Source organism: Arachis ipaensis, chromosome B06 (assembly GCF_000816755.2).
Source record: "Arachis ipaensis cultivar K30076 chromosome B06, Araip1.1, whole genome shotgun sequence".
Classification (NCBI taxonomy): Eukaryota; Viridiplantae; Streptophyta; class Magnoliopsida; order Fabales; family Fabaceae; genus Arachis; species Arachis ipaensis.
Genome location: NC_029790.2, coordinates 129,259,496 through 129,275,166, shown reverse-complemented (window position 1 = coordinate 129,275,166; position 15,671 = coordinate 129,259,496). Strand labels below are relative to the sequence as shown.

The window sequence follows — 15,671 nt, the reverse complement described above, 5'->3', positions numbered from 1 at the left end:
TTTTTTAAAATATTGTAATGTTTATAAATAAAAATTGTCATGCACACTTGACGGTATCTCGGATGCACTGCCCCTGATCAACAAAAATGTGCATATGTTGGATGCAGTGGGTTTAGGCTGATTAAAGCTATATCTCGAGTGCATCCGAGATATGACTGGCACGTGGCGTATCATAACACGGTAGTCGTGCATCCGAGATGTGACCCAAACCGTATTTTAGTAAATACTTATACGTTTATTTAAATCGGTAAATATTATATATTTTTAATTTAAATAAAAAAAATCCTTATTTTTAGTCATCAAATAATTTTTTTTTAATTTAGTAATTTAATAATATATTTTTAACCCATACTTTTAAATATGAATTTAATTTTGATGCAATGCTAGTATATAGTAATTTTACACGTGCATCCAATTATATAACACTACATCAATAAAAATAACTACATTTTACATTAACGACATGAATGATCATCTAAAAAAATAAAATAACTATGTAAAACACTTTACGTTTTTAGTGCATCAAAATTAAGTCCATACTTCTAAATATTAATAGTAAAAAAAATTCTACTATTCTTCTAGCATTCTTCTTCTGAAAGTTTTGTATGCAAATTTTTATGTTTAAATTATCTTTTATTATATTGATTTATAAAAAGAAAAACTGGTATTTCCAAAATTTGAATATTTGATCTCTTCTATAAAATATAAGATATTAATGTGTCTTTTAATATATTAATCATTATAATATTAATCTCTTAGGTGTTGAGAATAATCAAAGAAATCTTTTGTCCTGCCACAATTCACAATACCTTGGTTTATAGAAAATAGTTAGTTGGTTAATGGTTAGTGAATTGCCCCTTGACTTTGTCAGCTGTTTTCCTTTACAAGATCTAATGAGATTCACTCATAATCACATTATACATGAAAATATGAAAGTGTGCAGTGTACAAAGCTACAGAAATCTGAGATTTTGCAGCTCAACTTCATTTTCTTTGAAATACAAAGAGGGAACCTCTAGAACCCACTCCCAACCTGATTTTTTCATCAATGTAAGTGATTCTCAGTTTAACTTGACTCTCGCCGCCATACCGGGCCTCCCATGACCCTAGCTTCAATTCGGGTGCTTCGAATACAACTTGAATCCATTCAGTATCTAAAGCCTTGAGTTTTCCTGTTGCAAGTTTGCATAGATAAATTCAGCACAGAAGGTGACACCACATAGAAAGTTAAAAAACTAGGGAATAGATCTTCTCAAATTTTTTTTTCTCAATTGTTGGTGAGAGATCATACTTTACCAAATAATTGAGAGAAAAAATTGAGAGGATACATTCCCAAAGAACTGAACGGAAAACGCGCAGACTGAAAAATAAGCAAACAGATATCAAGATTTAAGATCCAAGGCAATCAGTTATGCTGCCGTCCTTAAAGTTAGATAAAAATACACAAATACCCTTCTATTCATCAAACCTATACTAAGCTCCCCTTTTGATTGTACCTTTTAGTTTGGGGAGGTTAGTGTCATTTTTCAGAAGGAAGATGACTATAACATTTTAAAAAAATGCCCAGATGTCGAGCATAGTATCACCCAAACTTAAATATAGATTAACATACACTTCTACAACCACAAGAGTGTTTTGTGTTATATATTATATTGCCTAATCCTTGAGATGTCAATGTAATTTACCTTAAAAACTTTAGATCGTTCAATTACTTATTTATTTCTTCAGTTTAGAGTTTATGAAGCAGATAAATTTAATGCTACTTTCTTTTTTGGATTTGACATCAGCATGTGGAAATTGGAGTGTTTTACACCTCCTTTCAAATATTTAGAAAATGTACCCTTTAGAGAGACTTCTCCATCCAAAAATCGTAAGGCAGTGAAGGTGATCTTATTTCTCACGATATCAGGAGCTTCAATAACCTGAGTCATTTGCTTCGTCTTAAAGAAAAGGCGTCCCACCGCACTCCTATAGCCACCTCCAGGTGATGTTGGCTGTGAACAGTACGGTACATCCCACTCTGGAAACAACTTTTGTCAATGGAATGAGCAAAAAAGAAAGATAGATAAAAGGGCAAACCAATTTGATTTGTGTATCATAAATTAAAATTCCCAAAGGAATGTTTATAAAATATGTATTGTAATTAGCAATGGAAGGTGGAATCTGCTTGGAGAAGGTGAATAGGTGATATCTAGTGAACTTAATGATTTTAAATTATATATAAAGATACAAAGATTTTGTAGAAATTAAAAGTGTATATAAAAAGATAAAGGGCTTCTTTTGCAAGGTTAAGAAGAGGGTCCTTTGGCTTAATTTTTAATTGTTTGGTTTGAGTATTTTACAAATAAGTCTCGGAGGAACAATTCTGATAGGAAGAAATGAAATAAATTAATTCAAATTACCTTTATATGCAAAATTACTAAAAAGTATATTGAATATATGATGACTTTTGGAGATTGATAAGGGAGTAGTGAGATTAAGTTTATAACAGTGAAAAGTAAAAACAGTTCACCGAAATGAAAAGTACCTTCACTTTTATACTTTGGAGGCTCTCAAAAGTGTGTTGACACACCTTAGTAACCAAACACTTTTGAAACTGTTCAATTTCATTTTGCTATCATCAATTTTAAGTGTTTTTATTTTTGGTGTCATCACAAACTATAAAACCAACATGCAGTAAGCAAATTTTGTACAAAGATACTTTGTTAGAGCCATTTTAACGCCATCTCAAGGTTGTGCAGCACAATGTGAACTCACCTCCAAATATTAATGGGCTTTTAACTGGCTCATTCAGACAATAGTTCTGCAATTGCTGAGCCAATTCAGCCACCTCTTTATGTTGTTGAGATTTTAGTAAAACGCCTCCATCTGTTTCCAACACCTGATTAAAGTCAGGATTCAGTATTCCTTTTTAGCATGCAAGTTGGAAAATTGAACATCGAATGAAATGGAAGAAACTATAACAATTTATAAAAATAAAAAATAAAAAAAAGCACTGCTGAAACGGAACAACAGCATTCACAACTCATAAATCATAAATTTTATCACATGAAATTTATGAACATTACAGTTCATATTATGCTCTTCTTTAGATAAAATTAGTGCCTTCCAATCATCTGTTGCTCAGTATCTGATGCCTTAATCATAAATAAATTCATTATCAGTTGCCAATTGGAACAGAAGAAACTAAAGATCCAGAGAGGTTAGCAATATTATCAAATTTACAACATATATATCATTTGCATTTTTTCAAATTTGAAAATCGAAATTATTAATCACATCTATCTTTCCAATTTTAGTATTAACAAAAATGCTCTATGCATACCATATGTCAATCATCTATACTTAAACATTTTTTATTCTAATATTTCTCTAGCTTATAGGCATATCAACCCTAGAAACTTGGTCAAGGGCGGAGATAAGCTCCTTCAGCTAAATCACACCACGGTTAATAGTTTCTCTTTTCAACTCAAATTGAATTTCAGAAAGTGATCTTAGTTACCTTTGAGAGAATAGACGAAACAAGATCATCGGGAGCGGCACGAAGCTCAGGATTGGACACCGAAACCGAAGCGGAAACAGTGAGTGCGATGCTCTTCTTTACGTGGCAGCGATTCAGGTGAGGGAAACGTGAATGAGAGGAGCGAAGAGTGATTATGTTAGTACGGCCACCACAGGACGAAGAAGATCTGAGGAAAAGAGAAGGAGAAGCTGAAGCTGTGGCCATGGCACTGTCACGAAGGAGCAAGGGTCAATGGCGAGTGTTGAAGCTGCTTGTGGCATGCCACGTGTGATTGGAAATTTAAGTGCTTGGTTTTGGTGATGACCACGCTGCCCAACCTTATCTCCCATCATCTAACTATGCAGATCTTCCCGCTCCCTCTCATTTCATGTTATTGTTATGCATAAAATAAAATAAATAAAAATCACGTTTGGAATTTAAAATTTATATATCATTGATGTAAAAATATTTTACATAAATATCTAATTACGGCTTTTTAATCTAAATATGGAAGTATGAGTGGTGTTGGACTCGGATATAGAGAGAAGGAGGTGCTTCACAATGTTGTGGTGTCAGTGGAACCACAACTCGTACCCTGCGAGTTTCAATTCACTAAACGGACCGTCCGAGTTGCATTTCACCAAACGCACGGTATGATTTGGTAAGGCATGGACACACGTCGCGCAGCAACTTCTCCCCCGAACGGTGCCCTGAAATCAAACAAAGACCCATGCATAACCCACTCTCACCATCTGAATACAATCACTTTCAGATTTCACTTTCAACTTCAATCCCACTCTTCTTCTTCTTCGTTTTTCCGTTTTCAGCTGTGTATGATGGAAGGAATAACAACATGCCAAAAAAATACAAAGTTAAAAGGAATAACATCTCTTACATGCTCGCTTCGTCCGTCACATATTTGGTTTGAAATTGGACAAATCCACCAAACACCGGTATGGGATATCTGTATAGAATACATATATTTTTCTTGACCTCTCAGAATCAATCTTTTCACATATCACACCTTTGAACTCTTCAAATGAGATGGTAAAAGGAATAACAACATCTAGCGGATTTTCACAAACAAATTTTACTCCTTCAGGTGTTTGTAATAAAATATGACCAAAATAATACGCTTTTAGTAACACTCTGTCACTCATTTCTCTCAATCACTAAAAAATGAGCATAAACTTGGCTACTAGATTTTCTGGTTCAAAACAAGCAATGAAGAAACTCAGAAAAAAGAAACAGAAGAAGAAGCCGTTGAAGAATGGGAAGAAGACGCGAGTACATCGCTACCACCAGTTACACACTTTTATATAGGCCTCTATAATCAACTCAGACCCTTCAACTAGGTTAAGCTTAATCAAAAAAAATATTAAAAAATGAACTCGAACCATGCGATTTCATGTTCCAGTTCATATAAAAAAATACCAAGCTCAAGCAACACGGAGGGTTCGACTTCAAACTTCCGAAATTCAAATTTCACAACCTACAACAAGTCGGACCATGCGATTTCATGTTCCATTTCATATTAAAAAAAAACCAGCTCAAGTAACACGGAGGGTTCGATTTCAACTTTTCAAAATTCACATCATTTCTCATCCTACAAATCGGACCATGTGATTTGTTATGCAAATTTTAAAACTAAATAACTCGCATGATCCGAGTTTTTTTACCTTATACTGCCAAAAAATTATCTCATATTTTTATCTTGTACCCCATAAATTCATATCGAAGAAGATCACACATAAGCCTTCCATTTTCAAAAAATTGAGCCTTTTATTTCACTAGGTAAATGATCATTAAAAAATAAAAATAATTAAATTATTCTGTAACAATGTAAAAAAATATTAAAATAAGCACAGATGACAGTCACGTGGACAAGTGGATATGACTGTAGAGAAGCCATACCCTTTGTTGGGTATGTTTCTAATGGAGGACAGATTACACGTGCTCCTGCTGGAACATTGACATTTAATGGAAACAGCATGTGTGGTATGAATTTGACTATTCAGACCCACTGAAACTGACTAATGCTTAATACATAGTTAAGTTTTATAGTTAAGAACAAGCATTGTGAAATTGTTATGTGTGTTCAATCAAGTCCTCTTTCAACTGTCTATGTTGCTGCCCTTTTTGAAGTTGGGCATTTCTTTGGAGAAATTGATGGTATGGTGCAAAATCTTCCTCTCCTAACTGAGGTCGTGATAATCCATTTTCGACATCGGCATATTCTAAGTTTTGAGCAAAATTTCTTGCATAAGTGTCTATTTTATTCTCAATAATCATATTATGCAATATAATACAATCTCTCATTATGTTTGCAAGCTTTTTAGGTATTTGGTAGTGTGCAGTTTTAATTTGGAATTTGAGAGTTTGAACTTTGATATTGTTGGGTATTTGGAGTTTGAGAAAAGTTTTATAAGTAATTGAAAAAATAGTTGAGTTGGTTTAGATAACAAAAAATAATATCTCTACTTTGATTTCGTAAACTTGAAAGAAGACGAAGAAGAGTAGGAGAAAATATGAGAATAGAAATGTATATAAGTAGTATATATAGAGTAATAAAATATTAATTTATTAATAATAACGGTAACATAGTAACGATTAGTTTTCAACGGCTAATTTTGTAACGGCTAATTTTGTAATGTAGTTATCTACTTAAAAGAATTCAATGTTTTTTTCACTTCAATGCTTCAAAGTTCTTTTATGTCAGAGAAGGGACTCTACTGGCTTTTTTACCTAAATGCGCACCTGAAAAACATTAATTCCCAAAATGCGCATGGCTGGAAATCTTTCTGTAAATGCGCATCACCATTTTGTGGCCTCTGCCCGTGAAATGGAAATGAACTCCATTTCATTTATGGTGCCCACGAAATGGGCATGCCATGTCATGCTAACCACACACGAAATGGATATCCCATTTCCATGAGGGCAGCAGCGAAATGGAGGGAGGAACTCACGCCTGGCATTAGCGAAATGGGGGTACGGCTGAGCTCAGAAGCCATGTCTCCTGTACCGCACACGAAATGTCACAAATTTGTGTGTACTGCACACGAATTGGGACAACGGCTAGGCTATAAAAATCCTTCGCCAGCAGAAGTAAACCCACATTTCTCACTCTCACTTCTTCTACCCTTCTTTCTTCTCCGAAAATTCCACTCTCACAGGAGCTACTTTCAGTAATTTTTGGGTGTCATAATGGCATCTGAATATATTTATGTGGTCATATATCCCGATGGTGAAATTTCGTATACAGGTGAGGGAGTGACCTTTATGTGTGACGACCCACTTTGGATAATGATTTCTCCACAGTCCTGTCTACAGCAACTTAAAAATATGATTCTGATGAACACTGGGCTGATTGGAAAAAAGGAGATCAGTACGCTCATTTACAGGATGCCCGTTGCTGTAGCTAATTTGTTTACATATCAGAAGATGCATATTAAATCTGACCAGCACGTGTCGATGATGTTTTCATATCATCGTAGCATCGGAAGCATCTATTAGATGGAACTCTGCGTGAAGCTCCAAGATGTGGGGGCAGCTCATCTAGTTCGAATAACGTGGAGGAAATGCGAAATTCCGGCGCTGGTGAAGGAATTCCATTTTTGGACATAGGTAGGGGTCGTAGTCCGTCCTTTAATGCCTTCGTGGCCCCTGCCCAGAATACAGAAATACCTGACCGACGTCCATTCCCGAATGTCCATGTTGCATATCCGGAAGGAATGGCCGATGTGTTGGCTGACTCATCTGAGGAAGACGAGATTGAGAATGATAGTGGAGAGGAAGCAGATGTTGTTCCGGAAACCCAACCGGTTCAGGGCGATAGGGTCATCCCAAGTGTTGTTGAACCGATCAATGTTGCAAGGGTCGGAGGTCTTTCTAGCGGCACCCCCGACCATTACCTGCACCTCAGTCTTGGTCCAATGAACTCGACAAATGCAGAGGACATACCCAGTAACTATGGTTTGACAGGTGAAATGGAGCTAGAGGTTGGCCTGAAATTCCTGACTAAGGATGCAACAATGCTTGCTGTTAAGAACTACAACATACGTCGAAGTGCGGAATTCAAAGTAGTGGAGTCAGATCATACCAGGTATGTTTGTCGGTGCAAACTTTTTGGTGACCAATGTTCCTGGATGGTGAGGGTTGCAAAGACAAGGGCGTCCAAATTTTGGGAAGTTCAAAAATACCAAGGGCCTCACACTTGTTTGGCGTCCGCGACTTCGCAAGATCATGCTCAACTGGATTCAAATGTCATATGCCAGCACATATTTCCCATGGTTCAAGCAGACGCAACGATTTGCATAAAAGTGTTGCAGGGGTCCGTGGAGTCGGCATACGGATACAAGGTGTCTTACAAGAAGGTTTGGCTAGCAAAGCAAAAGGCAATAGCGAGAATCTATGGAGACTGGGATGATTCTTATAACCAGTTACAGAGATACTTCAATGCGTTGCAAACCTTTGTTCCAGGTAAGCCTATCTATTGGATTGCATACTAGTTTTGTAATAGTTTTCATGCTCTTACGAATTTGCCATTTCGTCATAGGGACAATTGTTGACCTACAAACCCGACCATACTACGTGGGCAACACCCTCGATCGTGAAAGCGTCATGTTTCATCAAGTATTCTGGTCATTACCATCGTGTGTCGAGGCATTCAAGCACTGCAAGCCTCTAGTTTCGGTTGATGGAACACACCTGTATGGTAAGTACACGGGTACCTTGTTGATGGGAATAGCACAGGACGGAAACAACAACATTCTTCCCATAGCCTTCGCGCTAGTGGAACGGGAGAACACAGATGCATGGTACTTCTTTCTGACCAACTTAAGGAGACATGTGGCTACGCAACCAGATGTTCTACAGATCTCTGACAGGCATGCGGCCATAAAGGCTGCGCTGGAGCGGGAGGGTTGTGGCTGGGAACATAATGTTTACTGTGTCCGACACATTGCGTCCAATTTCGCAACAAACTTCAAGAGTAAAGAAGCCAAAAGACATCTTGTTAGCGCTGCATACTCGAAGACCCAAGAGCAGGCACAATACTACCTAGAGTTAATCAGCGCGGAGGATCCGGCCACGTCCCCGGCAATGATGGCTTGGATAAGAGGGTTAGAGCCACCAAAATGGCTCCAACACCGGGATGAGGGGCGCCGATATGGTCACATGACAACGAACCTTTCTGAGTGTATCAACTCTGTGATGAAGGGCACTCGTAACCTTCCGGTGTGTGCAATTGTCAAGTCCACGTACCACCGTTTAAATGCATTATTTGTCCAGAAGGGTTGGCAGGCAGAAGCACAGGTTGCATGTGACCAGATGTTCTCACAGTTCTTGCAAAAGGCAATACTTGCCAACAGGGAGGGAATCACGCAGATGCTTGTCATATCACACGACAGGGCGACATCGATCTTCACCGTCGATGAGATAGCCGGCGTAGGGTCTCAATCCAGATTCAGAGTATACCTCCAGCAAAGACGGTGTGACTGCGACTACTTCCAGGCATTGCACTACCCATGCGCCCACGCGCTTGCAGCATGTGCCCATGCTAGGCTTGATTGGCAGTCATATGTCGATGATGTGTATCGGGTCGAAAATGTCTTCCGGGTATATCAGATGGAGTTTTCCCCTTGCCCGATGAGGAAGTGTGGCCACCCCACGAAGGACAACTTTTCCGTCCTAATCCCCACCTGCGACGATCGATGGATGGCCGACCTGTGTCGACAAGAATTTGGAATGAGATGGACGACGTAGAGCCTGGACCGGGAAAGCGATGTGGAATTTGCAGGCAACCGGGGCATACTAGGAGACATTGTCCTCATGTCACGGGCACTTAGCGGCGTGGTTGGGTCGGATATTGAGTGTTGTTATGTTTTCAATTTATTTAAATTCTCGTCTTTAGTCGATGTGATGTGATATGTTTTAGAATTAAAGAGATGAATGCAATATTATCCTTTTCTTGTCGATTGATCACACAAATTTGCAACCCGTACTACATCAACATTAACAACACCGAATTTATTACATGACAATACATATAACCGTAAAAAAGTTACAACCATGAACTACAACACCATAAAACAGAATAAAGCACAAACCAAGGGAAAATACATACATCGGACGATAACAAATAACCTTAAAACCATAACGTGAACTAGTGATGGTTCCAGCATGTCCCAACCTCCCACCTGTACCACATGAAGGTGCTCGAGTGTCGCGGCGGGGACGTCCTGGCTGTGCCTCCTCCCCTACATCATCAGCCCCCGCATATAATAAGCGACGGCCATCTAACAACGAAGGCTCGAACGGGCGCATCTGGGATCCGGCCGTGTCACCTACAGAAACAGATCTCCTCCTTCCGACAGGGGGGTGACTACCTGAATCATACGGTCGAAGTGCAAGTCCTAAGTCGGTGGGTGTGCGTGGTGATGCTTGAGAAAGAATGAGTTGATCTAGGCCATCAAATAAGGATGAAAAGTTTGTCCAACCAACTCGATCCATAGAGTCAATCAGGTCCTGTGTACCGCCCCCCTGCGATGAACCACCCTCCTCGTAGGTACTATTGTAAGGCATATACTGATGGACCGTGGATGACTGAAAGAGGTCCTCTGCGATGAACGGCTGCGGGCAGTAGACATCTCCAGGGAAATTCACTTCCACCGGTGGATGATCCTGCTGACTCCAAACATTAACCTGACCTGGATCCGGAACTGGAGAATCTGGGACATGCATCTCATCAGCTCCGACAGCCTGATGTTTTCCACGGCGGGAACGATGGCGTCTCCTGTCCTGCGGAACTGCTGGTAGCTGAACAACTGGGCCTCTACCGTACTCTGCCGGAGCCCCTCGGGGAATATCATCTCCTCGGGGATCATGGAAGGCCTCCGGGGGTGAAAGAAACCTCTTTGTTCTCGAGCAATACCACCTGTAATAATCATGACTGGGTTGCAAGGTATCTGCCCTATCAATCTCTAGTCGATATGATACAGTCCGTCTGTTTGCCCATACTTCAAACCATGTCTGCAGGCGGATGGGCCACCATCCATCGTCATTGCGAGCCGACTGGCGATGGAAGGTGTCTATGTTTAGTGGAGGGTTCGGTGGACCTTGTTTGCCGCCAAATTGCCGCATGACTCTATCGATGTTAACAATCTCAATCTAGCGGAACAGAATAAGTGGCACGACAGCCGTATAGAAATCCCCATGCGGAGCACCAAGAAAGTCCCCAGGCACCCTCGACAAAATACGTGCATCCCTGTACGGCATCCACACAAACTACCAAATCCAAATTTCATTTACACAGGTAGACTAAACTTCATGGGACAAAACAATATCATGCAAGAGTGATGCAACAGGAATAGTTACCTCATCCACCTTCAAATTGTCCAACCTAAGTCGGTGCCTTTGTAAGCGTTGCTCGACGTAGTCATTCTTTCCTCTCTTGCCCGCCCACCTGCGAAAAAACAGAATGAAATTATAACCACATTTAAAAAATTACGCAGAGGAAATCAGAACACGGAGCATAAATACAGAAGATATGGAAGAAAATTTATTACGTTGTAGCTAACGGAAACGTGTATGGGCTCGTCACGTCCGGTGCCCAGAAAGGAAGCCTGAAGTATATCCAAGACATCAACAGTGTATGACAACCAGACATTCCCTCGATGTTATAATCAGTCGCTAGGCACATGCCTCTATACAACCAACAGAGCACGGCACTACCCAAACTATATGTACTAATGGCTTCATAGTTTGCCAGGAGAGGAAGATAACGAACATGAACCGTGTTGTTCGCTTTGTCAGGAAGTAGAACGCCACCCAATAAATACATAATATAACAACGTGGATACCGTACGAGGGCCTCCTCGGGAGAGTCAAGAGGCATCTGTTGCAGTCTACTCCTGAGCCACTTCAGTTTTATGTTATACTTCGTGGTCCCAACATGTCCGTCAGGAACTTCTCCAAGGAGTTCCTCACACCATTGCCAAATATCTCTCTGGTGGAACTTACTCCATGACCTCAGAGTGCCGCTGACCGGTTCACTGTCGATTGGTAATCCCACCTGCATGGTAACATCCTCCAAAGTGATAGTACACTCACCCCATGGGAGGTGGAATGTATGGGTCTCAAGACGCCATCTCTCCACAAGAGCGCTAATCATTGGATTGTCGTACTCAAAACACTTTATCAGAGATGCATAATAGAAGCCGGCTCTTCTTAGATACGGCTCCAGCATCTGCCTCCTAATCTCCATACTCGGATCTGCTTCGTCTACAGAGAAAACATCGACCAGCGTGCCATGCGGAGTCAAGACACGTGCCGGCTAAAAATGAAATAGATTAAAACACAATTATATAGTTTAAAACAATCATTTAAATTATTAACAAATTTTTTTTTGTAATAAAAAAAATAAACTCACCTTAACATGTAAATGAGCAGAAATGTGAAATTCATCCAACCTATTAAGATTTTCTTCCACATTAATTTCACTTCCACTCATTTTTTTTAACAAATCAATTACTCCTCAACTTCTCTTTTTTTTCACCGAAGCAACCCACTACTTCACTTCTCCTTTTTTTTACTTTGGCTTTGGTCCCCTACCCTCCCACAACCTCCTTTTATATGCTTCAACCTCACAACCCAACAATAAATTGTCTCACTTTCACCCAATGCATGCTCGTACGGGAACTGCAACGCTGAGACTTGCTGCTTTGACTGCCACCCCCCCCATTTCGTGCCTGCCACACTTGAGGACGCCCATTTCGTGTGTGCCAACCAAGATATGGCCAACTCGTGGATGACACACTTGACTTGGCCCATTTCGTGTGTGCCATCAGTGAATTCCCCCATTTCGTGTTTGCCATGCGTGTATTGGTCCAATTCGTGGCCACCAAGGTTGACATGCTCCATTTCCTTTGTGCCAGGCACGAAATGGTTTGTGTCAGTGCCATAATCCCATTTCGTGGCCACCCTTCTTAATGTCTATGCCATTTCCATTTCGTGGTAGCTGCATGCGAGTTGGGGGTGCGCATTTGCAGAAACATTTTCATCCATGCGCATTTTGGGAATTAATGTTTTTTTGGTGCGTATTTTGGTAAAAAAGCCGGACTCTACCTTTATACCATTGAAGTTGCTCTTGATATGTCGAATTAAGGAGTATTGTGAAAAATTAAAAGTATGATATCAATTAATTGATGATCTACTTATTAAAAAAAAAGGGTGAAATATAAGATTATATATTTAGATTTTAAGATTTATGATATAGGATTAGGATTAGGATTTTTTTTTATTATGGTATGTGATTTTATATATTAGGGGTTATGATTTAAAATTCGTATTTAGCGGTTTAAGATTTAGTGTTTAAAATTTAAAATTTTAAATTTATGATTTAGAGTTTAGGTTTTTAATATTTAGCATGTAGGGTCTAGTGGTTAAAGTTTATATTTTTTGGATTAGGATATGTGGTTTAGGGTTTAGATTTAGAGAATTTTGATATTTAGGATTTAGATTTAGAGATTAGAAACTTAGAATTTAGTTTTTAGAATTTATAATTTAAGGCCTAGGGATTAGAATTTAGAATTTAAGAATTTTTAGATTAGGGTATGTGATTTGTGGACTAGGATTTAAGATTTAAGGTTTATGATTTAGTGTTTTGAGTTTAAAACTTTTTCGATTAGGGTTTAGAATTTAGAAATTAAAGTTTATTACCTTTTGGATTAGAAAATGTGATTTAGGATTTAGAGGGGTTTGATATTTAGGGTTTATGATTTAGTATTTAGGAATTAAGATATGGATCTTTTATTTTTAAGATTTAAGGTTTAAGGTATACACATTATTTGGACTAAGAGAATATAAAGGGAAAGAAAATGTGAAGAAAGAAAAATAATGAAAAAGTAAATTTTTTGTTGTTTGGACGAGAAAGAAAAATTGAATGAAAAAGAAAAAAATAGTGTGAAATTCATTCAAAATTTTTCTTTTCAAAGATGAGATGATAAAAATAAAATGTATAAATATTGATAAATTATTAATTCACCATTTTATTAGTAAAAAAACAAAAGTTTTAATTAACACATCACATCTACTTAAAATACACTTTCGTATTATGAATTTAAGATAAAATAAATAAATTACAAAGTGCATGAGCAAGTATAGGAAAATAATGACAAATTTAAACAATGTGAATAATGGAGTAAAAAAGGAAGGTAAAATTTAATTAAAAATCATATTGTTAATTAATTTTGTAATTTCAGACTTTGAAATTTGAAAATTTAGGATTAACAATTAAATCCATTTATAGTATGGATGGTTACTCCTATTCTCATCATATCTTCTCAATCTCCGGTCTCCCTCTTGCTGTCGCAGCCTCACCTGCGCTGTTGCAACCGCCCTCGGTCGACCGTGCCAACGCCGCCGCGGGCTCCCGCATACGCCACCGAAAGCTCAACGACGCCGCTGTTTGAAGTAACCGTCGCGGATCCCCCAGCCTTCCTGCCCGCCTCCTCTGTTGTCGTCATCGTTGTCGGCAACGAGTACCTCACCACCACCTTGACAACAATGATGACCACCTCGATGCCAATGCATTGTTCAAAGTCATGCAAAATCTCTACTCCATTCTCGCCTCCCACGACCTTGACCGCAAGATCAATGTCATGACGCCTCATGGCAATTCTCGCTTCTTCCTTCCCTTCTTCCTCAATCACCTTCGCCATAAACTTTGTTCCCGTAATGATCGATATTGTTACCTTCTTAGTTAACACCGGTGCTTCTTTTATGATCAACGCTTACCCTTACTTCGTCTACCGAGACATTTCTATTTCTGTGAACTTCGACTACGCTCTTTTCGATAATGCTTTCGGTATTTATGATCCAAAAGGCTACGTCTACAGCAACATACTGGATCGATGCTGTGAGAAGGCATGTAGCAAAAGTTTTATATACGCATGCAGATATTTATTTTCATGCAGATATTTATTTAACTTTAGTTGAGGTAGTTTTTTTTTTTTAATTTTCAGTGGGCTAAAAAATCAGTCTACTGATTATGTTGTTCTGATTTTTTAGTGTCTACCTAGCAGAATTAAATTAAATAAATTATAAAAGCTATAAATTTTGATTAAATTTTTTTTAGTCGATGGATTGGACAACCCCCAATTCTAGATTACACAACACACTTACTCAGACACACAAATTCTATCACTAGTTCACTACCTAGTTATAGCTGGGATTCGAACTTGAGATGTGGCTTATGTGAGGCCAACATATTGGCCATTGGTGCAATGCCTCGGCCACTTCGATTAATTATAGTTGCGACTTGCGTGGCCCAATTGCTAGTATACTGAACAGATACACAGTTGACAGTTTGGCGCTTTCCCGTCGTTTTGTTTTTTTTTTTTTCTTCCTTTCCGTTTTTGCTACAAAGAAAATAATTAGTTAGTGGGCCATCTTCAGGCCCAAAATTAATGGGAATAAACAATTCTCTAGTAAGCCCAAATTAAACAAGAGCAAAAACTCTTAACCTACATCCCAATGCAAGTCAATTTATTAATGATTTGTTTGAGTGAATTACTAATTGGTCCCTTTCTTTTCTTTTTTCTTGCCAAGGACATTTGCAATCTCTGATAAAAAAAATATCCTCTTGATCTCCGCGAGATAATGTGGCCCTTATGTGAGTCTTGTCGTCAAACACTCATAAAAATTATTGATCTGACACGTTAAGCCGGATAACATAAACGGTAAATGTCAACATAGACAGTTAGAAAATGATAGAATCTGTTTGTTCCCAAACTCAAATTACTTAAAAATCTATTTATTTTTATTCATTTAGACAAAATAACACCGTTATAATGTTAAATTAGTCAAAGAACTATTTGTACTTAAAAATTTTTTGATACAATTTTTTTAAATTAATTTTTTATTATTGTGATATTTATTATATTAGCATTTTCTTAATAATGTTTTATTGTATGGTATAATAAATATAAATTAATTAATAATACTTGTTACATTATTATAGATATTAAATAAATGAAAAATTATTAGAAAGACTAAATAGTAAACCTAATTATTCTTCTAACTCTATAAAATTATATCTTATTAATAAATATTTTTCTCTCTCTTAATTATCAAGTTTTTATTCTTATTTTATCCATTTATTTGAATTTATA

General features: G+C 38.1%; 1 protein-coding gene across 1 annotated transcript; it reads right to left on the bottom strand.

Moving 5' to 3' along the window:
* On the bottom strand, nt 784-3,868 carry LOC107605145 (probable plastid-lipid-associated protein 8, chloroplastic). The gene is made up of 4 exons (XM_016306912.2): nt 3,502-3,868; nt 2,757-2,880; nt 1,840-2,019; nt 784-1,171 (listed from the first exon to the last, which is right to left on the bottom strand). Exons 1-4 carry the CDS (start codon nt 3,724-3,726, stop codon nt 984-986), a joined length of 717 nt encoding a protein of 238 aa, XP_016162398.1. The 5' UTR covers nt 3,727-3,868; the 3' UTR covers nt 784-983.